Source organism: Pseudoliparis swirei, chromosome 24, assembly GCF_029220125.1.
Source record: "Pseudoliparis swirei isolate HS2019 ecotype Mariana Trench chromosome 24, NWPU_hadal_v1, whole genome shotgun sequence".
NCBI classification, from domain to species: Eukaryota; Metazoa; Chordata; class Actinopteri; order Perciformes; family Liparidae; genus Pseudoliparis; species Pseudoliparis swirei.
The window spans coordinates 20,943,167-20,968,098 of NC_079411.1; the positions used below are offsets into that span (position 1 = coordinate 20,943,167).

Genomic DNA, 24,932 nt, shown 5'->3' on the forward strand with positions numbered 1-24,932 from the left:
GGAGGGGGAAGCTTGCCGATCAACGCACACTACCACCTTCTGTATACACCTTCTGTATAGTGTTCTCTTTTATTTATATATATATATATTTGTTTTTTTCTTCTTCTTTTCTTTATTATTATAGTGTTATTTGTAAACTGTGGACTCGGAGAGCCTGGCACTAGATGTGTCTGGACTGTTGGTCCCGACACAAATGGCAAATAAAACCTTGAATCTTGAATCTTATTTGCAGCAACCGGACAGCGTCCATGTCCCCTGAGAACACGATGCACATGCTTATGAAAATAAAGGGACGTGTTATCTAATAGTGTGGCTTATAAGTGTGTTTCTAATATATTTAGGACAACAAGGCTCTACACCAGGGGTGTCAAGCTCATTTTCCCCATGGGCCACTTCAGCATCATGGTTGCCCTCTTAAAGGGCCGGTGTAACTGAATCACTCTATAAACTACTCCAGAACTACTCTTTGCATTTCATTATTGTTTATTTAAGTGTAGAAATGGTTTACCGAAGAAAATCACTCTAATGTTATAACATAAAAAATATGTAGCTTGAAACCTTCAAAATAAAAGCACAGGATATTTCTCATAAATTTCTTTAAGAAAAGGTGATCGTGTGTCTTTCAAGCCGTCGGGGGCCTCATGAAACGACGTGGCGGGCCTTGTGTTTGACACTATGTGCTCCACACAACTATAATTGTTAGCAGGATTGATTCGTGGTTGGTATTGGTGTTTAAACTTATTGACCACAAAACATAAACATTGGCAGACTTCTCCATTAATATTTGCATTGAAGTACGTGTTAGTTATGGTGGTGCTTCAGGAAATGAATGAAGGTCACTACAAGGTCATAACAAATACCGACCTGTATAGGTCGTCCACCGGGTTTATGTATTAACAGTTTACTCAGTAAAGCAAACTGAGGCTGATCTGGTTTGCTGCGATGGCTCGGAGTTATTATGGTTTACTTATTTGCCCCGGAGAATGTCTTTAATGAGGCTCGGTGCTGCGCTGGTATTTATTTAAATCAGACGTCTTGGCACTGCTGCTACACATCGTCCTCCTGGGGGACGCCTCGCTGGAACTGAGTGATCGCCCTTATCTGTAAAGCAGTGACTGGTGTTGCAGTGCGAAGAAAACAAAAATGCATAGCGTCTATACGAGGTGAGAAGGATGCTGCAGAGACAAGGGAAAGATATTTTTTTGCGCTGTGTAGGAGAACAACAATGTTGTGCATTATTTTAAGTGCAACTGTGTTTAAATAGTGCTATAAATTAAGTGTAATTCAATAATTAATGTGATTGCTCCTTTGTTACTTCCACATTTAAGTAGGTTGTGTGTGTGTGTGTGTGTGTGTGCACCCACAAGCACGTTCTCCTTCTGTGTACATGTGTGCATCTATGAAGAGGTGTGTGGATGTAAATGTGTGTGTGTGTGTGTGTGTGTGAGCATGTGTATGCTTACGTGCTGCTCGATATGCAGAGTCATGTGGGTGTGGCAGGTTTATTAAGACACGCCCCCTAAACTGCTTATCCAGGAAAACAAAGTGTGTGTGTGTGTGTTTTTATTGATTTGTGTGTAACTGTGCTGTTTAATGGTGTTTATGTAGAGGGTGTGTTTGCGAGTGTGAAGTGTGTCGGTGAGCTGCAGTTTGTGTGTGCGTGTGTGTGTGTGTGTGTGTGTGAGAGCATGCAGCGCCACCGATCTGCTCTGCTGCATTGCAGCATGTCCTGCCCATCCCGAGGTCGCCGTCGTCCTCCACCAGGGCACTCTCTCTCTCTCCCCCAAGGTCACAGGAGGTCAACCCTCCCCATCTGCACAGCCCGGGCCGGTGCGAGGGTAAAATATCAGAGTCCGTCGTGGTGTTTGAGAAGAAAGAAAAATAACACCAGAAGAAACCTAGAGCCGGCGATGAAGGATAAGGAGGGTTCACAGTAATCTATCGCCGTGGAGACGAGGCATGTAATCCACCCGGGTGGGCCGGTCGATCCACCTGGAAAACCGTCGACGCGCCGAGCTGCTGCAGTGGGCGTTGGACACGCAGACGCATGCAGCTGGAGTCAGATATGAGCAGTTAGTGTGGAGGAATGTACTGGCATGAGAACTTCTCATGGAGGCCACCAGCAGGCGTGTGGAGACACGCGTTAAAGACCTGACAAGTTAGAAATGTAATTTATTATGAAACAAGGATGTTATTGCTTCGCTGACTCAGATGACATGGAGAGATGTGGAGATAAGTATTATTTAGTGCGTGAAGGAGCGCATCTGAAAAACAAACATACAGCGAGAATGTGTAAATTTTATTCATTTATATATATTTAAGCAGGAAAAGCCTCATTGAGATTTTTTAAAAATGAAAAGTTTCAGACGTACAACATAAAACAGTGACAGACAATTTTTTTTTGTAAAAGCAAAACTAATTCAATTCAGTTCATTTTGGCCCAATATCACATATTACAAATTTGCCTCAGAGGACTTTACGGTCTGTACACATACGACATCCCTGACCTTTGACCTCACATCGGATCAGGAACAACTCCCCAAAAAATTAAAGAAAACCCTTTCACAGGGTAAAAAAAGGGAAGAAACCGTTCAGGAGAGCAACAGAGGAGGATCCCTCTCCAGGATGGACAGAAGAAGAGACGTCATGTGACCAGAAGGAAACACAAAGACTCGAGTCACCATATCCCAGCTCACACAGGTGAACACACCTCAGTCAAAACCAGATGAACCTTCCTCCAACTCCTTCAATCTACTTTTAAATGCATGTGAGCGTATAAACACAAACACTCGTTCAAGTTCGAATCAAACATAGTCAATGTACTTCAGTGATTTGACAGAATCACAGAAACATAAAACAATGTTTTACAAGGATGACGTGAGACGTGGTGGAGGTATGCACATCAGGTGACCTGTACTCACCTGACAAGAGGAAGAGGGAATCAGGGTTCAGTCTTCTCCGTTTCTGATGAGTGCTACATGAACATGAGCGATGCTTCCAGAGGGATCCTCAGAGAGGGGTCGAGTCCTGGCCTCCTTTCTCTGCGCTCCGTGCGCTAGACTCCACTCCGGCTAACGCGATGTTACATAACATCCGTACGATGGTCTGACTGCTCGTGTCAGACTTCTTCTTTAGACTTGTTGCTTCAGGCTCTCTGTTGTTTCAGAGTTATGCTCAACCAGTTATGCGTGAGGACAATGCTGTTATTGGAGTGACGGACAGATTGTGATTGATAAAAGTTGTTAAAACAATAGAATTATAGACTTTGTCCAACTGAGACTTAGTTCTGCATGTCACTACCTTCATAATTAAATATATATATATATATATATATATATATATATATATACACACACATACATACATACATATGCACACCCATACATACATACATAAAAAACACACATACATACCCCAAAAATAACAAAAAGAAAACAGAAAAAAGCAGCCCCGGTGCCCCCTTAATTATATATATATATATACATATATATGTATATATATATGTATATATATATATGTATTTATCATTGTGTCCTGTTTTGTGTGTGCATGGGTATGTATGTGTGTATGCGTATATATATATATGTATATGTATGTATATGTGTATATATGTGTATGCATGTATATATGTATGTATAGGTGTATATATATTTGTATGTTTATGTCTGACATTTTTTAATTTGTTTTATGTTAATATGTCTAAGCGAATAAACAATTTAAGTGACTACCTTCGTAATTTCAAAAGTCCATTTAATACCTCATGAAATGCATCTATTAATAATACGATATCTACCACAAACACATGCGTTTGACAGTTCTTTCTGCGATCACTGAAGAGAGCGAGAATTTGGGGCTTAAATCCAACAAACAGCACCCGGGGAAATGCAGTTTGTGACATCTGACCGTGTCTCTTGTGGCTTCAGGGATCCGTTTGACGAGAAGTGGCTTGTTGTACAAACACTCATCTGCAGGATGTTTGGGGTCTTATTACAGGAGGGTTTAAACGGGGCTATCGATGACTTCACATCTACATTAGATTCAACGGAAATAAACAAATAGATCCTCCCTGTGATTTACTGGAAGCAAAGTCTCACATATGAAAGAACCTGAGTATTAAAAGACATATTTGAGCTCTCTCAAACCACATCAAGACGGGCCAGCACAGGAATATACACTACCATTCAAAAGTTTGGGGTCATCCAGACAATTTCGTGTCTTCCATGAAAACTCACTTTTATTTATCAAATGAATTGAAAATTGAATAGAAAATATAGTCAAGACATTGACAAGGTTAGAAATAATGATTAATATTTGAAGTATTAATTTTGTTCTTCAACTTCAAGCTCAAAGGAAGGCCAGTTGTATAGCTTATATCACCAGCATAACTGTTTTCAGCTGTGCTAACATTATTGCACAAGGGTTTTCTAATCAGATATTAGTCTTCTAAGGCGATTAGCAAACACAATGTACCATTAGAACACTGGAGTGATCGTTGATGGAAATGCGCCTCTATACACCTCTGGAGATATTTCATTAGAAACCAGACGTTTCCACCTAGAATAGTCATTTACCACATTAACAATGTACAGTGGGTATTTTTGATTCATGTTATCTTTATTGAAAAAACAGTGCTTTTCTTTGAAAAATAAAGACATTTCTAAGTGACCCCAAACTTTTGAACGGTAGTGTAAATTATGATATTCTCCCTGCACTCTTGGCGCGGTTGTTTCTCTGGAGACAAAAAGAAAGGAGGAGCATTCTATACGCTACACTGATTTGAATAAATGGTCTCAACATGAATGTGATCCGGACCGGCTTTTTGTTCTCGACGCACAAAACACTTTTGTGAAGTGATGAATGTCTTTGCAGACGCAGAGAGGAACACAATGCGCTTCATCTGCATTCTGTCGGCGACCAGAGGAGCGTAACGGCTTCGCGAGCTGCAAACACGACATCGACACAACGCCGGCTCAACTTCTCGCCCCATGTAGGTCACCATCAAATCCTGAGACTCGTTCTGCTAATGACCCGCCTCTAGTACAACAGGAGTTAATTACATCCTCTAATGACTTCGAGGCTCGTGGCCAAAAGAGATAAGGGGTCTGTCATTACTCGCCCCGTATCTGAGCCGGGATGAGGACTTATCTTCTTTGTGGGGACACTTTTATATGAGGACTGTTGGAAAGGGATTGTTGTACAAAGATGACTGGTGCACGGTGTCAAGTATGAACTGTGTCCGGACCACTTATAGCTATTTATGTTCATCATGTTGCTGTCTACGGCAGGGGTGTCAAACTCATTTTCACCGTGGGCCACATCAGCATCATGGCCGCCTCTTAAAGGGCCGGTGTAACTGAAGCACTGTATAAACTACTCCTGAACGTATTGTTCAATAACTCTCTTTGCATTTGATTATTGTTTATTTGAGAGTAGAAATATTGTACACGAGAACTTCTCTCTATTATTGCACAAATCCATTTAGTTTGTAACCTTCAAAATAAAAGCACTGGATATAAAGGTGGTCATATGTCTTTCAAGCCGTCAGGGGCCGCATATAATGACGTGGTGGGCTGCATTCGGCCCGCGGGCCTTGTGTTTGACACCTGTGGTCCACTGTATTTAATACTTATGTCAGTAAGTGTCTCATATAGTTTAACACCCTTCTCTGCTCTTCCATTCGAGCAGTTACCCACCCATGACTTTAGAGTAGAGACTGTGTCTGTCCCACGGCCACTTCAATTAAATAAATCAAAAGTAAGCAGAAGAGGAGTCGTACTCAATAACCTTATACAAGTTAACACCATTATTTCAGCAGTGCAACAAAACAGGACTATTAAATGTGGTCTCCTAAATATTCGATCTCTGTCATCTAAAGCTGTGTTACTAAATGATTTAATATCAGATAATCACATTGATTTATGTTGCCTAACTGAAACCTGGCTGAGCCATGAAGAATATGTCTGCCTGAATGAATCGACTCCTCCAAGTCATATTAATACTCACATTCCTCGAGGCACCGGTCGAGGAGGTGGAGTAGCAGCCATCTTTGAATCGAGCCTATTAATTAATCCTCAACCAAAATTACACTACACCTCATTTGAAAGCCTTGTTCTTAGTCTTTCACATCCAACCTGGAAAACACTACAGCCAATTCGATTTGTGATTCTGTACCGCCACCAGGTCCATATTCAGAGTTTATATCTGAATTCTCAGAATTTATATCAAGTTTGGTTCTTAAAACCGATAAAGTTATTATTGTTGGAGATTTTAATATCCATGTGGATGTTGATAATGATTGCCTTAGTGCTGCATTCATCTCCTTGTTGGACTCGATTGGCTTCTGTCAGAGAGTACAGAAACCCACTCACAGCTTTGGCCACACGCTTGATCTTGTTCTTACTTATGGCGTTGACATTGAGCATTTGAACGCCTTCCCACAGAATCCTCTTCTGTCAGACCACAACCTCATAACTTTTGAATTTATACTACCGGAGTGTACTCCGTTAGTCAAAAGTTTCTACACCAGATGTCTAACTGACAGTGCTGTAGCTAAATTTAAAGAAGCGATTCCTTCTGTATTTGATTCGATACCACGCCTCAATATAACAGAGGACTCCTGGTCTAACTTTAGTCCGTCCCAGATTGATCATCTTGTTGACAGTGCCATAGGCTCTCTGAGAATGACACTGGACTCGATAGCCCTCTGAAGAAGAAGACAGTGAGGAAGAGGAGGTTTGCTCCTGGTATAACCCTCAGACCCGCAAACTGAAGCAACGTCACGAAAGCTTGAACGCATATGGCGTTCAACTAATCTCAAGAATCCCGCTTAATTTGGCGAGATAGTCTTAAAACATATAAGAAGGCCCTCCGTAATGCCAGAGCAGCCTATTACTCATCAGTAATAGAAAAAAATAAAAACAACCCCAGGTTTCTCTTTAGCACTGTAGCCAGGCTGACAGAGAGTCACAGCTCTGTGGAGCCGAGCATTCCTATAAACCTCAGTGGTAATGACTTTATGAACTTCTTTAATGAAAAGATTTTAACTATTAGGGACAAGATTAATATTCTCTTGCCCTTAACCAGTGCCAATCTGTCCTCAAGTGGAATGGCCTTGGAAACCGCTGTATGCCCTGGTGTATATTTGGAGGGCTTTTCTCCCATCAACCGTGACCAATTATTTTCAACGGTTTCTATTTCTAACCCGTCTACCTGTCTCTTGGACCCCATCCCGACGAGGCTGCTTAAAGACGTTTTGCCTTTAATTGGCGGCTCTCTATTAGATATTATCAATGTGTCTCTGCTAACAGGCCACGTACCACACTCCTTCAAAGTGGCTGTTATTAAACCTCTCCTGAAGAAGCCCACTCTGGATCCAGAGGTGTTGGCTAACTACAGACCGATCTCTAACCTCCCCTTCCTCTCCAAGATCCTTGAGAAAGTGGTCGCAAATCAGTTGTGCGACTTTCTACATCATAATAGTTTATTTGAGAAATTTCAATCAGGATTTAGAAAACACCACAGCACCGAGACAGCACTGGTGAAAATTACAAATGACCTCTTAATGGCAGCAGATAAAGGACTCTACTCTGTCCTGGTCTTGTTAGACCTTAGTGCTGCATTCGACACCATTGACCATGACATCCTGTTACAGAGACTGGAGCAGTCGATTGGCATTTCAGGCACGGCACTAATTTGGTTTAAATCCTATTTATCAGATCGATCTCAGTTTGTATTTGTAAACGATGACGCCGATAACCACTAACGTTAATCACGGAGTTCCACAAGGTTCTGTGCTTGGACCAATTTTATTTACCTTATACATGCTTCCTTTGGGCAATATTATCAGGAAACACTCCATAAACTTTCATTGTTATGCAGATGATACTCAACTATATTTATCGATAAAACCAGAGGAGAGCAACCAACTCGGTAAAATTCAAGCATGTCTTAAAGACATAAAAACATGGATGACCTGCAATTTCTTGATGTTAAACTCAGACAAAACCGAAGTAATTTTAATCGGCCCTGAGCACCTCAGAGATCAATTATCTGGTGATGTGGATTCTGTAGACGGCATTGTCCTGGCATCCAACACCACTGTAAAGAATCTTGGCGTTATCTTTGATTGGGACTTGTCCTTTAACTCCCACGTAAAGCAAATCTCAAGGACTGCATTCTTTCATCTACGTAATATTTCAAAAATCAGGCACATCTTGTCTCAAAAAGATGCAGGAAAATTGGTTCACGCGTTGTTACTTGAGACTGGATTACTGCAACTCCTTATTATCAGGCTGCTCTAATAAGTCTCTTAGGTCCCTCCAGTTGATCCAGAATGCTGCAGCTCGTGTTCTCACTAAAACTAAGAAAAGAGATCACATCACTCCTGCACTAGCTGCTCTGCACTGGCTCCCAGTAAAATCAAGAATCACTTTTAAAATTCTTCTCTTAACGTACAAAGCCTTGATTGGTGATGCACCATCATATCTTAAGGAGCTTGTAGTACCATATTGCCCCACTAGAGAGCTACGCTCACTAAATGCGGGACTACTTGTAGTTCCTAGAGTCTTTATCCTAAGAATGGGAGCCAGAGCCTTTAGTTATCAAGCTCCTCTTCTATGGAACCAGCTTCCAATTTCAGTCCGGGAGGCAGACACAGTCACCTCGGTTAAGAGTAGACTTAAGACCTTCCTCTTTGACAGAGCTTATAGTTAGGGCTGAATCAGGTTTGCCCTGGTCCAGCCCCTTGATATGCTGCTATAGGCTTATAGCTGCCGGGGGACGTTTTAGGATGCACTGAGTACCTATCTCCTCTTTTTTCTCTCCTTAAGGATGAATTTTCATCTCTCAATCACACGTTACTAACTCTGCTTTCTCCCCGGAGTCCTTTTGACTTCACGTCTCATGGGGTCATCGGACCCTATGAGACGACATAGATCCTATCTGCCTGATGGATCATTGAGGTCTGGGTCGTGGAATTCCTGCCCTGACTACGCCACTGTCCTGTAGAGACTCCGCCTACTGTTGAGACCCCGACCACTCCTCCTCCCCACCGCCATCTGCTTGATGGATCGTGGAGGTCTCCATCGTGGAATATGCCTACTATGAACTATTCATACACTCTGTCATATTCATTGAATGTATTTTAACTCTAAATCTGTCCTTCTGTACACATTACATCTATTGCATCTGTCCATCCTGGAGAGGGATCCTCCTCTGTTGCTCTCCTCCAGGTTTCTTCCCTTTTTTTCCCCCTGAAGGGTTATTTGGGAGTTTTTCCTGGTCCGATGTGAGGTTTTGGGGCAGGGATGTCTATGTGTACAGATTGTAAAGCACTCCGAGACAAATTTGTAATTTGTGAAATTGGGCTATACAAATAAACTGAATTGAATTGAATTGAATATACCATACACAAATTAATGTTTTTTTTTTTCAATTCCAATTTGGTGGCGAAAAATTAGAAATATGCATGAGTCTCTAAATCGCCCTGAGGCGGCGTGGCTTATTGCACGATGGGCGCTAGTTATTGATACGTTTCTGCATTTTTGATGAGTCGTCCTTTTTCTTGATATTTATTGGGGTTTCAGAAAAGGCTTCAGTAAACATTTTTTTTTCGACGTATGTTTTTTACACAGCAAGTTGGGAAAAGAAAACAAATTAAAATACACAAGTAAAAAATTCAAAGTAAATAGATAATTCCCCTTACCCAAAGACAATTTAAAAATCAATAAAATAAAAGGTTGGTGCAGAGACACCGCATTGACACAGTGCATAATTCAGAGCTCCAAATATTTACAGTACTATACCGTTGGCGTTGTATCCATGTATTCCAAATAAGGCTTTCCACGTATATTTTTGTAGTTGTGAAAATATTTGCAGTGGACCTTTCTATAAGTCTTACATGAGGTGTACAATCTGTAAATGATAGACTGTCTTCTAGGCGGAGCTTCAGGATGCCGAGTATTACTACTGTCTGACTCTCAATAAAACCATCCGACCGATAAAGCGTCGGGAGGCAACGAGGCGGTACGCTAACTCGTGTACGTTGGCGACTTGATGGACGGATGAATTGATTGATGGATGTGCAAAAGCCTCACCGGCATGAAAGCGTTCATTCTATTTGCAGTCGCAATCCTGAGTGTAATTAGCTTCCGATTTGCTAAAGGCAGCAGCTAATTATGCAATCAGCGACTGGTACTAGGGTGCTTCCTGCGTGCACCCTGCCTGTGAAGGAGAGCATAAAGGGTGCAGTTCAGTGGGGGGAATTTATGTGAAAAATGCTTCTTTCTTTCTTTGAATTTCCCCCGAGACTTTTTTGTGATGTGTGCTGTCAGGGAGATTTTGGCGTAAAATAAAAAAGTTAATTACATTCCCCCCCCCCCCACACACACACACCAATATGCCTGCGCAATATGTATCTCGCTGTTTGGAGGTGGAGAATTTCCCACACAACATGACCCTCGCAAATTGTGTTGAACCTTCATCGAGTTTTCTTTTTTCTCAGAGGAGATGTAAATAATGTATCGTCTTCCATTAGCGTCAACATTTTGTTGTTTTCGTTGCAATCTTAGCTCATCTGTGAATCATCCGCTCACTCTTGGTATTTTTATGGCTTTGTTTCTCCTTTTAGTCTTTGTTTCTTTTATAACTTTATATACAGTATATTTCTCTTTTTTTGTCTCCTGAGTGGGTGAGCAGAATCAGGAATGGTGAAGTGAGATTTTAGCATTAACACAATGTTGATATGCGGTGACAGCAGAGGTGGGAGCTGAACTCAGAAAGAGAGAGAGAGAGAGAGATACCTAAAACTGACTTACACTGACCTCCTACATGAAACTGCCTCAACGTCCATGACTTTTTCTATCTGTGTGGGTGGATAGCACCCACAGGAATCTGATTACTCTGTCTATATGAAAGCTCTGTCGTAGCTAATGTAGCTATGCTAATGGCCGTTACTTCTATTTTTGGTATTTGATGGTAATGAATTCAACATGAACCAGCTAAAAGAAAACAATCTTTTCTTTATCAGTAATACTGGATAAATTAACATATAGGAAAAGCCATTTCCAGAGCTAGCCTTCTATTAGCTGCCTCAGCGATAATGTGGCACCCTGGATATTTTAAGCACTAATATCGTTGTCAGAATTGATATTGTATTATATTGTGTTTGTACCTTGCCCCCACCATCCTTATTTTCTGGTTATTATAATGTTAAACACGTTGTGTTAACTTAAAACCTGCTTTCACCTAAAGTAGCGACATGGTGATACCCATGCTCGCCAATAGGTTTCACAGCCCTAATTACCTTCGCATTGAAAATGCCGGAAGGTTATGTTTTGATCGCCGTGTATTTATTTATTTATTTATTTATTTGTATGCGTGTTATTCACAAAACTCAAAAAGTATTGAACCGAATCGCATGAAATTTGGTGGGATGATTGTATATTATCCGGGGACCAGTTGATTAGATTTTGGGATCGATCGGGTCAAAGGTCAAGGTCAAAGGTCATGAACAGGTCAAATCTTCTTGAATCACATGGAATTTGGTGGGATGATTGGTTATTATCCGGGGACCATTTGATTAGATTTTGGGATCAATCGGGTCAAAGGTCAAGGTCAAGGTCATGGAAAGGTCAACATCTTTTTTTTTACCATAGCACGATACATTTGTGTCCAATTGGCATGCAACTAATGCCAACATGTTCATAATTCAATGCCCAATCTTGTGATATGCGAAGGTATGCGCTCTACCGAGTGCCCATTCTAGTTTTAACATATGTTTTATACACAACAAAAGTGGTAGAGTTTATTGTTACCGGCCTTCGTGGACCAATAATATGCAGGTATAAATACCTAATCCTAAAACTGATCAACTAAGTTTGACCCCAGACCCGTTGAACCCCCAGGTTCATGCCTGAATGGCATTTGGGCCCTAATTAAAGACAGGTGAAAAACACGTAATGTTCTAGAAATTATCTAGCCCCCGCCCCATGTTCTTAAACTGCAACCTAGTACCGTAATCTCTTTAAGCCAAGGCACAGTCTTACATGTTATTGCACGTTGAGCCCTGACTTGCATATTTTTGGATAATCTGACATTAAACAGTAGATGGAAATATACTACAGCGTCATGGCGACGGTTAAGTAACACTAAACGATGCTATAGCTCGCTAACGTGTCCATGGCGGTGCCACACTGCGTGAGGTCAGGGAAGTTAAATGTTCAGCAGGAAGGGGAATCGATGGACACGATGCTAAAAACCACTGGGCTTCCATTTCAGCACCGGTTCTAACAATGATACGGCACAAGGGGTACACACACACACACACACACACACACACACACACACACACACACACACACACACACACACACACACACACACACACACACACACACACACACACACACACACACACACACAGAAGATTGAAGGTGGAAAATAATAGGCCATCTTGGATCGTTTCACTATGTTCGTTTAGCTACGAGGCTTGGAATAAAGGCTGAGACGGCTCCTTGGGGATCATTTTGATGACTTTGTCCCCCTCCTGTTCTTCACCTTCCTCACAACTCCTTTTGTTTCCTCGGGTTTTATTATCACTTTCAAAATAGCCGTCTGCAAAAGTGCTGCCGCCGTGACGTCTCACACATATAGCGAGCGAGAAGGGATTATACATCAACACATTAAACCGATGTATCATTGCAAAGTGATAATGAAGACATAAATGAAATAAAAAATGGTTCAATGACTCTATATTACTGTACTTTGTTCCCTGAACTGTAATGCATCATGATCTGAGTCGCTCCACGATGAGTCCAAGGCACCTCGAGCATTTACGATCCAGCTCATGCGGGGTGTAGCTCGTGCTAATGTACGGCAGTTTAAAAGGAGGAGGGCGAAAAGACGAGTTGAGATTCCTTCTGAGTGGTGAGAAATAATAAAAGTTGGATTATAAAATGCACTGATATGAGTGTGCATTTACCACCCAGCATACACACACACAAATACTATAATCTGTTAATCTGCACACGCGTCAATATGCCATTAGTGTCGCTTAAAAGGAGGGGGAATAGGTACCCGGTGAAGGCTTTAAAACAGATCTGTTGGGGCTTATCCCCCCGTCATGATGGAGAGACTCTATCAGACAGAAATGGAAAAGAAGTTGGAGTGAATTAATAGCGGGCGGACTCAAAGAGAGTGAATAAATGTTGGAATTTGGATGAGATGAAGTGGGCGGGCGCTTGCGAGGCAAACATTGCAACACATCGGGGAGCCTGCAGCTGGGGCGTGGATTACCAAAAGGAGGAAATAACCCACGGGATTAATTGACTCAATCAATCATTTTGACGGTTTGTTTTCCTCACACTTCAGCCAGCTGCTATACCTCCATCGCTTCAACTTCTTGAAATGACGCCGCAGAACAATGTAGAGATCAATTCAGGGAAATCCAGGAGCAACAAAGCAATCAAAATCAATCTCCCCCGGAGCGGCGACTTGATTTCTTGAGGCGCGACGAGAAAGTTAAAAGGAATGGATGACTTTTCTTTCTTGTATTCTATTGTCTTCAATCGGGGGTCTTGTACAGTCTGTAAACGGGAAAGCGACTCTGAAGAGCCAAGAGCCAATGCTGGGGGGGGGGGGGGGGTGTAGGTTGAGTGTAAAACAGTGTGGATGGTGTGAAACAGTGGTTGACGTGTGAGGAGCTTTGGGACAAGAATCAGAGCCGGAGACACGCTGGAACAGCCGCCCTGCTGCCTCGGCCTCATTAGAATCAGCAGCAGTTTGGTTCTGTGTGTGTGTGTGTGTGTGTTTGCTTACACTAGCTGGCAGGCCGATTGTGTAGGAGCAGATGCTCCATCCTCACACTCAAACTCCCCCAGGAGAGCGTGTTATCTCCGTCCGAGTTTGTCTTTTCGCTCACCTCGTCTCCCTCACACTTGGCCTTCACGCCTCTCACACTCGGAGATCTTATTATTATTTTCCTCCCACAGCAACGGAGTTCTTATTTTTCCTTCCTGCGGCGTTTGCGGTGGACGATAAACACGGAGACGTTCTGGACATACGTCGACTCTCATGCTTCATTCTCGATAAACTATCGAGGCTATTGATGACGGACTGTTCGTCCACTTCATATTCTCACTTGTGTGTTTTATTTTTGCACTTTGCGCTTTAATATTACGGGGAAAAAAAGACCCCACAATTCCATGGTGTCCCACGGCGTGCGGCGTTGTTGTTTCCCCCGGTGACTCGCAGCAGAGGGCCATGCGCTGGACCGTGGTAACACGGCCGTGCGCCCAAGCAGAGCCGAAGCTGTGATGACCTCTGACCTTATACGAGCCGCCCTGACGTCTCAGTGGCTTTATTGGCTCAGTGTGTGTGTGTGTGTGTGGTCATGCAGCTGACAACAGATGAGGGGCTATTTTTAAAAGTTCAGCATTCGGTCATCATGAAGCTGCTGTGTATTTGTGTTTTGACATTTTACTCGTATTGTTTTGCTCTTTCCTTCAGATTGGAGTTTTCTTTTTCAGCACGATGACCAGAGCGACTATTCGGATGGCGATGTACAGACTGATACATCTTCTCAACACCTGTGAGGCAGATTGCCATTAACTTTTTTTTTTTACAGCAGGGTTCGTTCGGTCATGGAAAACCTGGAAAAAGTCAAGGAATTTTTTTAATGGTTATTTCCAGGCCTGAACAATTACTTGAAAAAAATGTAAATCCCAAAATCTTTTGGAAAAGTCATAGTTATATTCATATGTTCATTTACGCTGAGTTTAAAATAATGATTAAAAAAAAATAGAAATATGCTCAAAATATAAGCAGGCATACGCTCTGATACTGGCGGCGCAATTTCTCCCGATGCGAGTGAACGCACCTTCACTGAGAAGTTCGGTGGCCATAGCAACAGTAGCTCAGGGAAGCGGTCGGGATAATCCACCATGCCCGGGAAGTGTAGCTTCAACCATGTTGGCTACTCTGTGCCGTGGCAACACATTCCACATGTCAGACATGGGAGAGGCGACGTTACCTTGCCCCGCTAAAGGAAGCCGACATCAGACCCTCGGGGAAGACCCAGGACACGCTGGAGGGATTATATCTCCAATCTGGCCTGCGAACGCCTCGGGAGCCCCCAGAATGAGCTGGAAAATGTTGCGGGTGAGAGGGAAGTCCGGGTCAGCCTGCTGGGTCTGCTGCCCCCCCGCCCCCGGATTAAGCGGATGAACATGGAGAGCATCTTCACACTGTTTGTTTTTGTTTGATATATATATATATAATATTAATTTTGAGAGACAGACTCAATGACAACATTCCTGGGCAGCACCGTGGGTTCAATTCTCCTTCTGTGTGGAGTTTGCATGTTAAAGCGTGGGTTCCCTCCAGGCTTCCTCCCAAAGCTCAGGTTAATTGATCTCTAAATGGCCTATAACTTTGAATGTGAGAATTACATTACATGTTATTTAGTTGACGATTTTATCCAAAGCGACTTACAATCCTGTTACATTCATACACCGTAGACACAGATACAGGGAGCAATTCAGGGTTAAGTGTCTTGCTCAAGGACACATCGACTAGGGCGGGGATTGAACCTCCAACCCCACCGATTGAAGGACAGACCTGCTACCCGCCGACCCATAGTCACCCCATGAACGTTTGTCTGTCTCTATGTGTGTCCTGAGATGAACTAGCGACCTGTCCAGGTGACCCTGCCTTCACCCAATGTCAGCTGGGATCGGCGCCCCGCGACCCGAACGAGGATAAGCGGGACGGATAATAACGACTCATTTCCTTATAATGAGCATCACCTGTGTTTATATAATAATTGACACTTTGAGTATTCATTCAGCTTCAAAGCTTTCCAGTCGAAGGCGTCACACGTAGACGCTTTACAATACGTGAGCCATTATGTCTGCTGTCCTTTTATCTGCTCTAAACTGCCTCCACTTATCTCCCCCCCCCCCCCCCCCAAAAAAAAAGAAGCATTATCATTTTGTCTCGGCAGCAATGTCGACGGCCCCGCAGGCTGTATGGCCTCCTCTCTCAGGACTCACCGGGCTCCACATCGATTAAAGACCGTGATGGGTGATAGCAGCAGGAGGAGGAGGAGGATATCTGTCACAGAGGAGGCTCATTGATGGAGTGACTCGGCCTGGGCAGCAATCTAAAGGTGTGTGTGTGTGTGTGTGTGTGGATGGAGACGGTATAGCAAGAGGAAAGACCAGCTGAACCTCAACACCAGTAAATATTGGATGGAGGCTGTTTACGCATCAGTCAGAGAGCAGTATTGATTCCCCCTGGTGTCCAGTCTTCAGAGGTAAACAAGACAACAGGACGAGCACACGGCGCCATGCCCGCGAGTCGTTGGGAATCGATGTGCAGTCGTCCTTTCACCCGGAGACAAACGTCTGAGGAGGACACTTTTTATTTCCGATGACGACTGTTTTATCGGGACATCTACGCCGCCGTCTTCTGCAGCTTCCTACTGAGCGTGTGTCAAATGAAGACGTGGTCATAGAGAGAGAGACATAGAGGAAGCAATCGAAACAAACAACGTTAAGCCGTGATGTGACCTTCACCTCTGGGGTCACATGGCAAAAGTCACATGACGTCATCACGACAGCTCGGCGATAGAGCGGCCCGTGAGAGGCTTTGCATCTGGAACTGTATCAGCCGTGAGGCGAGCACACACACTGTATTCTTTGTCTTGAATATGACTGGTATCCCAACACGATGCCACTATTGTAAAAAAAAAAAAATCCTCTTTAAATGCTAATTAGACAGCAATAGTGGAGAGATGAGTAAATACAAGAAAAGGGATATCATTTAAAAAAAGGTCTCAACCAGGATTTGAATCTTGACGAGTCATGGCTCTCATCTTAACCCCCAAACGACGGAACAAATAAATACTTGGTAAATCCATATATTCAGAAGATTTGCATGAAGCGTGGCGCCGGAGTAAGAGGGGTGTGGTTAGCTTAGCTTAGTTATAACGTTAGCTTCAATAACGTCCGCAGCCGAGGGAGGGCCGGCTAACCCTTGACCAAAATCTCCCGTGGTTGTTATTTTGAGTGCGCTCAGATAAATGTAAACAGCTGACACATTATGGCTCGTTAAAGTACACCGCGTCACTCACTCTCAACCAATCAGAATGCTTGATTTCATCTACCCGTGTTATACGAAGCATAACGACTGGAAGCTAACCGGGCTCTACCAGCACCTCTGAACGTACTTCATGCCGTCCGGTATTGTGTCTGTTCGATCCTACTCCTGCCGGCTACCTGCAACCTCACTGATTACAACTCTGGGAGAACAATGCACCGTTTGACAATAGCCACAGCGTCGTAAAAAACCACTAACTGTGATTTTATATACTGTATTTCTGCCACATGCTGTTGGTCGGCTTCTTCTCTTCCCTTTGGACAAAGCCAGGTTTATTGATTGATTTAAAGAACTGTCGGTATTTCATCCTGCAGCCTATTTGAGTCGATACTCTCACTTTATTGTATGTATAGTCCTATTCCTATATACTGGACCCAAAAACTCAGTCATGCATAGACTGCTATTGTTTTGACTCATAAGCATCCCATTTGAAAGAGTTGGAGGAAGGTTCATCTGGTTGGAGATGTTGTTTTTTGACTGAGGTCTGTTGGGATATGATGACTTGAGTCTTTGTGTTTCCTTCTGGTCACATGACGTCTCTTCTTCTGTCCATCCTGGAGAGGGGTCCTCCTCTGTTGCTCTCCTGAACGGTTCTTCACTTATTTCCCCCGTGAACGTTTTTTTCACTATTTTTTGGGGAGTTGTTCCTGATCCGATGTGAGGTCAAAGGTCAGGGATGTCGTATGTGTACAGACTGTAAAGCCCTCTGAGGCAAATGTTTAATGTGTGATATTGGGCTAAAAGGAACTGAATTGAATTAGTTTTGGTTTTACTAAAAAAATATGTATCTTTTTTGTATTGTCTGTCACTGTTTTATAATGTATGTCTGAAACTTGTGATGTGCTGCTGCTGTCTTGGTCAGGACACTCTTGTAAAGAAGATGTTTTTAATCTCAATGAGGCTTTTCCTTGTTAAATAAATGTAAATAAAGAAAATGTACATATTCTTGTTGTATGTTTGTTTTTCAGAGGCGCTCCTTAACGCACTAAAAATGTGTCTGGTCGGAAAAGGCGCCACACTGTAAAGTCCTCAACAGCAGTGTGGTATATACGTACTGTATGTCGGAAATATAGCAAAGTAACCTGATAACTAACAAAGCCTCAGGATATGAACGTAACGTTTGAATATGCAGTTTAAGGACTATATTCAATACATACTCCCTTCTATGCATGTAAACTGCAAACATGATAATGCATCCTAATGTCTTTGATCTCAATCTGTAAAACTAAATTTGAAAAACGTGGTGCAGTCATGCACACTCAAGAAAAAAATAATTTCAGACAATGTTTCATAAAATTTTTGACATTATCCCTCAAACGTGCTAATCTCATTTGTAATTCCTCTAATGTGATATACTCTAAAATATAAGATAACACTTAAAACAACATTTAAAACAAATAAATGCGTGTGCAAAACTGCCATGGGAAAATATCGCAAAGTAACCCGATAACTGACAAAGCCTCAGGATACGAACGTAACGTTTGAATGTGCAGTTTAAGCCTAAGAATATACAGAGCGTATCTCAGGATGTGATCTGCCTGTCTCTCCCTCAGAGGTCTGGAGGCTCTGTGAAAACAGGCCACGCGGCTCTTAAAATGGCCACCGGGGTGTGAGATTTATCACGCCACCTGCACACCAGTAAAAAAAAGAAAAGCAATCATTTGTTCCCCTTCCTCTAAACATAAACTGCTGTCTCGTTCCGGGGGGCATACCATTTATCGCGGCGCACTTCCCGCCTCTTCATCGTACCACGTAGACCCCAGACAAGGTGTTGTGTATAACAGGGACATTTATTGCTCAGTACAGATCAGTCGCAGCGATGGATTATCGTAGATATTGTCCGTTGAAGTTCGCGTCACATTTGCATGAATGCACTCGGGTCACGTTTGTGCTGGGGGGGGGGAGGTGAATTTGAAGGCTCCAGAACGACACACGGGTCCAAGCAACTGTTTCAATTTCCAAAATAAATAGCAGCAGACATGCTGTATTAAAAAGAACACAGAGCTTATCACAACAACGATCCCTCAGGATCCGATACCCCATGCCTGTTCATGTCAGTGCATACGTACCCGCGAGATCACAGGTGTCAAACTCGAGGCCCGCGGGCCGGATCTGGCCCACCGTGTCATTTTATGTGGCCCGCAACGACTTGTAAGGCAAATGACCGCCAACCAGTGGGTCACGGGCCAGTTTTGGGTCTTTGCTGTGAGGAAAAATAATCCTGTGATTTTATTTTGAAGGGGATTTTTTATGCATTAGAGTGCCGTCTATTCACAAACGCTCACGCCAAAAGCAAAGTGAATGTTCTCGTTGCTTTACTTTCCTGATCAACCGAGAGATCAAAGGTCAGGGATGCCGTATGTGTACAGATTGAAAAGCTCTATGAGGCAACATTTGTAATTTTTGATATTGTGCTGCATAAAACAAACTGAATTGAATTGGAAATGAAAGTTATAATTGGCTCTCTGAGGTGCAACCATGATGCTGATGTGACCCACGGTGAAAATGAGTTTGACACCTCTGCAGTCTAGATTATACAGATGGCCACATGTTGAGTTGTGTGCTGCTGCCTGTAGATTTGATCAATGTAAACAAATATGCAATCTGTGTCGATGCAACGTCTAATGGGAAACTATTCTTTGTCAAATATATCAAAACCATTTGTAAACTGAGAAACGCACAAGATTGTGACGACTATTCCTGACTGAAGCACTTTCCCCTGCTTGGGTCCCGTGTGCGTGTGCACCGAGATGACAGATATTATGTTAAAGCAATACTTCAGCCCAACATCATGTTCTCCATTTGACCTCGAGGCACTATTTAGCAATCTAGATTGTTTTGGTGTGACTTGTGAATCCTCCTGGTAATACATTTATAATATTTGAATGGACACTAGTATGTCGTATTACAAAGTAATATTGCATAGTAATAACAAAGTGTGCTTTCTTAGTAATTAGAATAAGCCAAAAGTGTAACTTTGACGACAATATTATCATATTACCACAATATTATCCTATTTATAATTTACCAAAAATATAGAAAATGAAAATGGTAAATGCTAGATGTATAAAGAGCCAATTGTTTGTTTACAAGATCGCTAAAAAACAACTTCACGGTGGTGATATGTTAGTATAGGTTTCACAAGAGACGTTTCTGCTGCTCTCAGGTGAATGCGCTACGACGATGTTAAATTGGAGGCCCTTATATTGATAATTGTGGCACATATGTGGCCTTTTAATACATTAAAGATATGTATAGTATGTGTGTATCTGAACTGGCTGTTAAACAAGATTTGATTGTGTCCATAATGCAGATATTATACAAGTTTTATTGTTTTTGTCAAAGAATTTCGTCAAATATGGGACTAAAATGTTTGTGTTCTATACAAGCAAAGGGTTGCATCCACCAAGTCTGGCTTATGATACAATGAATATCATAATAACCTTTTATTCAGCCATTTTGGTTCATTCAGAGCCAAATGTAACATGGGAGACGGGTTTAGAATGTTGGGTTGTGGAATGGAACCATAGAATGGAATGGAGGAGGCCCAAGCTGCAGACAGACAGTATCAGTGATCAGTGCCTTCAGAAACCCAGAGAGAGAGCCACAACTTTTTACCTGGACCTTCAAACCATCACTTGTGAACTTTGAATCTTCCGGCAACTCACATCCATCTGAACTTGGGAGAAACCCGCTTTTATTTCCAACATTTGGCGGAGGAAGTCCCAACAGATCTCAACATATCTCAAGCGACGACATCTGCCGAAATCGGTAAGTTCCTTTACTTTGCCGGTTGTTCTCGCATCATAAGCTTTATCCAAATGTTACTGTTGTAGCGTTACATTGTGACTAAATGTCGTGTGCACATCTGCACTCCTCTCAGCTTCGACATCCTGCCAGCAGGTGTCACATCCCGTGGCTTTAAACATGGAAAGCGCCCCATCCGATCACAACCGTGTGGAAATAGGTGACTTGCTGAAGTCGGCCTCCTCCAGGTATCTGGTGGAGTCTGTCCTCGGGCAGGGTACCTTTGGCACGGTTGTTAAGTGCACGAATGTCGCTGACAACAAGACGGTTGCCATCAAAATGATGAGGGATCATGGCGGTTTAGCCTCGCAGGCCAGAAAAGAGGTAGGAGAGACATGCACGTCAAAGTGTGTTTGTAAAACTTGTGCAACAAAGCGTTGTACAGCTGTTCCATCAACTGTATTTGAAGAAATGCCTACAATACAAAACAATACTAATATAACATCTGTCTGTGACCTGTTGTGTATCGCCAGGTGGAAGTCCTGTTGACACTTCAACTGCTGGACTCTGACCAAAGCAACCTGGTTGAATGGTACGGAGCTTTCACCTTCAACCAACACATCTGTCTGGAGTTTGAGCACCTGGACAAAAGTCTTTTAGACTTCATGAACGACAGATCCTTCCAACCTCTCCTCCTGAAGGAAATCAGACCCATTGTCAAGCAGGTACGTTCTACTGCAGTTCTTATCCAATAAGCATATTGATTGAACATCGTATTAGGAAATGACTGACTTTAATAACTTTCCAGGTCGCCAATGCACTTGATTACTTGAAGGCTGCTGCGATAATACACGCAGACATCAAGTTCGAGAATATTATGTTGGTGAACCACGCGCAGGAGCCTTACAGGCTTAAAGTCATCGACCTTGGCCTGGCCCACGAGGTGTCGGACGCAGCCCAGGGCGCCTGCATTCAGTCCCTTCCGTACAGGTGAGTGACTGGAACCATGTTGGATCTGTCGGGGTCGTAGTAGAGGTCATATGCTTCAAGTTGTAAATAATACAGATGCCTCTCAAATTCGTGGACGTTGTCATCATGGCGAGTGTGATCATGGTTGTTTGTTTCTCGTCTCAGGTCTCTAGAGATTCTTTTGGGCCTGCCGTATACCGAGGCCACGGATATGTGGTCTCTGGGCTGCGTCGCTGCCTCCCTCTACCTCGGACGCTTCCTCTACCCCGGCAAGACTGAATATGACATGGTGAGTACTACGGGTCGTTTAATCATCGGATTTACTTGTGTGTCTGTGTGTAGTAAATGGAAACCTTTGTATGACTCCTGTTGTTGCTAGGTTGTTTTGATTGGAGCAGTTGCTCTGGTGGTCATGAACATGTATCTATAAATGAATTGGTTAAGACTCGCTGACTGCGTTGTGACTTGACGTTGATGTTGTATCTTCAGATGAGGTACATAGTGGAGACTCAAGGTCATCCATCGGACACGCTGCTCACCCCAGGACTGAAAACTGGCTGTTTTTTCCAATATAACGGCAACTCCATGAACCGTATCTGGAAACTCAAGGTACCTGTCACTTCACCACGACTCTGACCTTGGTGACTTTCTCTTTGTCCGATTAATTCTGTCTATGTTGTATTTCTAACATACTGTAGAATATGTGGGTCTGTCTGCCTGTTTGTCCACGTTTACTGCACTCAGAATGTCATTTCTAACAATAACACAATCTCTTCAGACACCTGACCAGATCTTTTGTGAGACCGGGATTCTGTCGAGAGAGAACAGGTTTAAGAAAGTCAGCTCGCTGTATTACATCTTGGAGGTAGGTGTTGTTATTTTTGTATTATTCACTTCAAAGAAATTCTTTCCTGGAGGTGACTTAGGGTATTCCTGACCGCTGTTATTGGTTCTTCATTTTCCAGGCCCAGCGCTTCAGTAGTAAAACGGCGGTTGATGAATGTGCCGAGGCGAGAGACAGGATTCTCTTTCGGGAGCTCCTCCTCGGGATGCTTGCGTTTGATGCCGCCAAGAGACTTTCACCCCGTCAAGTGCTCGAGCATCAGTTCACCAGCATGCAGCACATGGTCAGCAGATACCATCTCAGCCCCTAGTAAGTTGATGTTCAGATTTCACTTATGAAACTTGTATTGGTGTGTGTAGAAGAGAACACTTAATCCATCCTACTTTATTTGAATGTGGGAGTTTATTCATGTAATTTGTCATTTGTTTGCAGTGTACGGTCCTGTTCTGAGATTATGGACCTCGGTCAGAACCGGGAAACAGAAATCAACAAGATCCCGAAAGACCATCCAGCTCCGTCCACCTCAAGCGTCAAAAGAAAGATGGCTGATGATGACAACTCTGACCACCACCAGTTCTCCTGTCCTAAAACAAAGAGGGTTCGAAAAAACTCTGCAGCTCCGTCCACCTCAAGCAGCAGTCGTTTATTTTCACCAAGCGTCAAAAGAAAAATGGCTGATGATGACGACTCTGACCGCCACCAGTTGTCATGTCCTAAAACACAGAGAGTTAAAAAAACCTCTGCAGCTCCGTCCACCTCCAGCGTCAAAAGAAAGATGGCTGATGATGACAACTCTGACCACCACCAGTTCTCCTGTCCTAAAACAAAGAGGGTTCGAAAAAACTCTGCAGCTCCGTCCACCTCAAGCAGCAGTCGTTTATTTTCACCCAGCGTCAAAAGAAAAATGGCTAATAAAGACGACTCTGACAACCTCCGGCTGTCCAGACCTGAAACACAGAGAGTTCGAAAAAACTCTGTAGCTCCGTCCACCTCAAGCGTCAAAAGAAAGATGGCTGATGATTACAACTCTGACCGCCACCAATTCTCCTGTCCTAAAACACAGAGAGTTAAAATGTTTAAAGTTCAAAACTAAAACTTTAATTGTTAGGCTGACTTTTTTTTCTTCAAACGAACAAAACTATTTGCCCTGGATTTGGCTCCCATACTTCTTCTCCTCCAATCCTCCTCCATCACACTGTAGACCTCAATACTGAGTATGACTGTCTTAGTTTTGGTTGATGAAGATGTGCTATGTATGTGCGGCATCCAACAAGAACGCCGTCTGATCTCAAGTCAACAATCACACAAATAAGTCAGGACCTTCCATCAATGAGAAAAGGAGGAGTTCATAATAAAGCATTGCATTATACCTATTGTCTTCATTCTTTTATTTGACCGTGACAGTATTTGGGTGCGAGGTGTATCTACTGTATACGTCATCATACGAGCCAATGGCTGGATTAGACATGATTGTTAAATGTTCGATATGACGGTGGACATGGATTTGATCTTTAACTGTCAACGATCAGACATTGTGAAATTAATTGATAGAACTAACTTTTGTAAACCGTCAGGAATAATGTAGGCGTTGCTTATTGGTTAACAGTTACTCTACATTGGAGTGCCGGGGACTTTAAACTTCAGCTTCATCTTCATTTCTCCGTCTCTTTCTCCAAAGATTTGACTCCAAATGAAAAGCATACCGGCAACGTTTACAATAAAGTTCTTATATTTATGTAACATCTTCCCACTCCTGTAAAATTAGCCTGAAATGCTTCTCCAAGGCATACCCAAAGTAAATTAAAAGATGTTCCCCGAAAGTCTAATTTGAGAAATTTAGGGGGAGCTCTCGTAACCTTTGGTGCAACAGTTTTTTTCTGTATACATTTATCCTGTATATTTAGTTTTCTGAAATATAAAAAATATAAAGTGTCTGTCACCTCAAGTTACACATGGTAGGTTGTCTTTCGAGTGAGCATCTTCTGGCTGCTGATGCAGCCTAGGTCTGGTCTGTTTAACAAAGTCATGTTAATGTAATGTTCTATTATACATTTATATTCAAACTAAAAAGCTGCGCTCAGTAGAGTGTGTGTAACGACCACAGCGCTGTATTTTTTTGACGATGCGTGTGTGTGAACGTAAGACGTCCCGATCGCTGTGCGGCCGAAGACGAGAGTTCTCCAGCTGATAGAGCTTTAAATAGAAGTACTTGGAG

At 42.8% G+C, this 24,932-nt stretch overlaps 1 protein-coding gene across 1 annotated transcript; it reads left to right on the forward strand.

The window, feature by feature from the left end:
• Window positions 1-20,522: 20,522 nt before the first annotated feature.
• On the forward strand, window positions 20,523-24,127 carry LOC130190460 (homeodomain-interacting protein kinase 1-like). Its single transcript, XM_056409889.1, has 7 exons — window positions 20,523-21,288; window positions 21,438-21,629; window positions 21,713-22,162; window positions 22,363-22,482; window positions 22,652-22,738; window positions 22,839-23,026; window positions 23,150-24,127. The coding sequence occupies exons 3-7, from the start codon at window positions 22,085-22,087 to the stop codon at window positions 23,808-23,810; spliced, it is 1,134 nt and encodes a 377-aa protein (XP_056265864.1). The 5' UTR covers window positions 20,523-21,288; window positions 21,438-21,629; window positions 21,713-22,084; the 3' UTR covers window positions 23,811-24,127.
• The last annotated feature ends 805 nt before the right edge of the window (window positions 24,128-24,932 follow it).

What these genes read in the sequence shown, in the direction of transcription:
- LOC130190460 (XM_056409889.1), top strand. Translation starts at nt 22,085, where the DNA reads ATGTGGTCTCTGGGCTGCGTCGCTGCCTCCCTCTACCTCGGACGCTTC. An exon ending in ACCGTATCTGGAAACTCAAG is followed by an intron (nt 22,483 to 22,651) that starts GTACCTGTCACT and finishes CAATCTCTTCAG; the next exon opens with ACACCTGACCAGATCTTTTG. An exon ending in CGCTGTATTACATCTTGGAG is followed by an intron (nt 22,739 to 22,838) that starts GTAGGTGTTGTT and finishes TTCATTTTCCAG; the next exon opens with GCCCAGCGCTTCAGTAGTAA.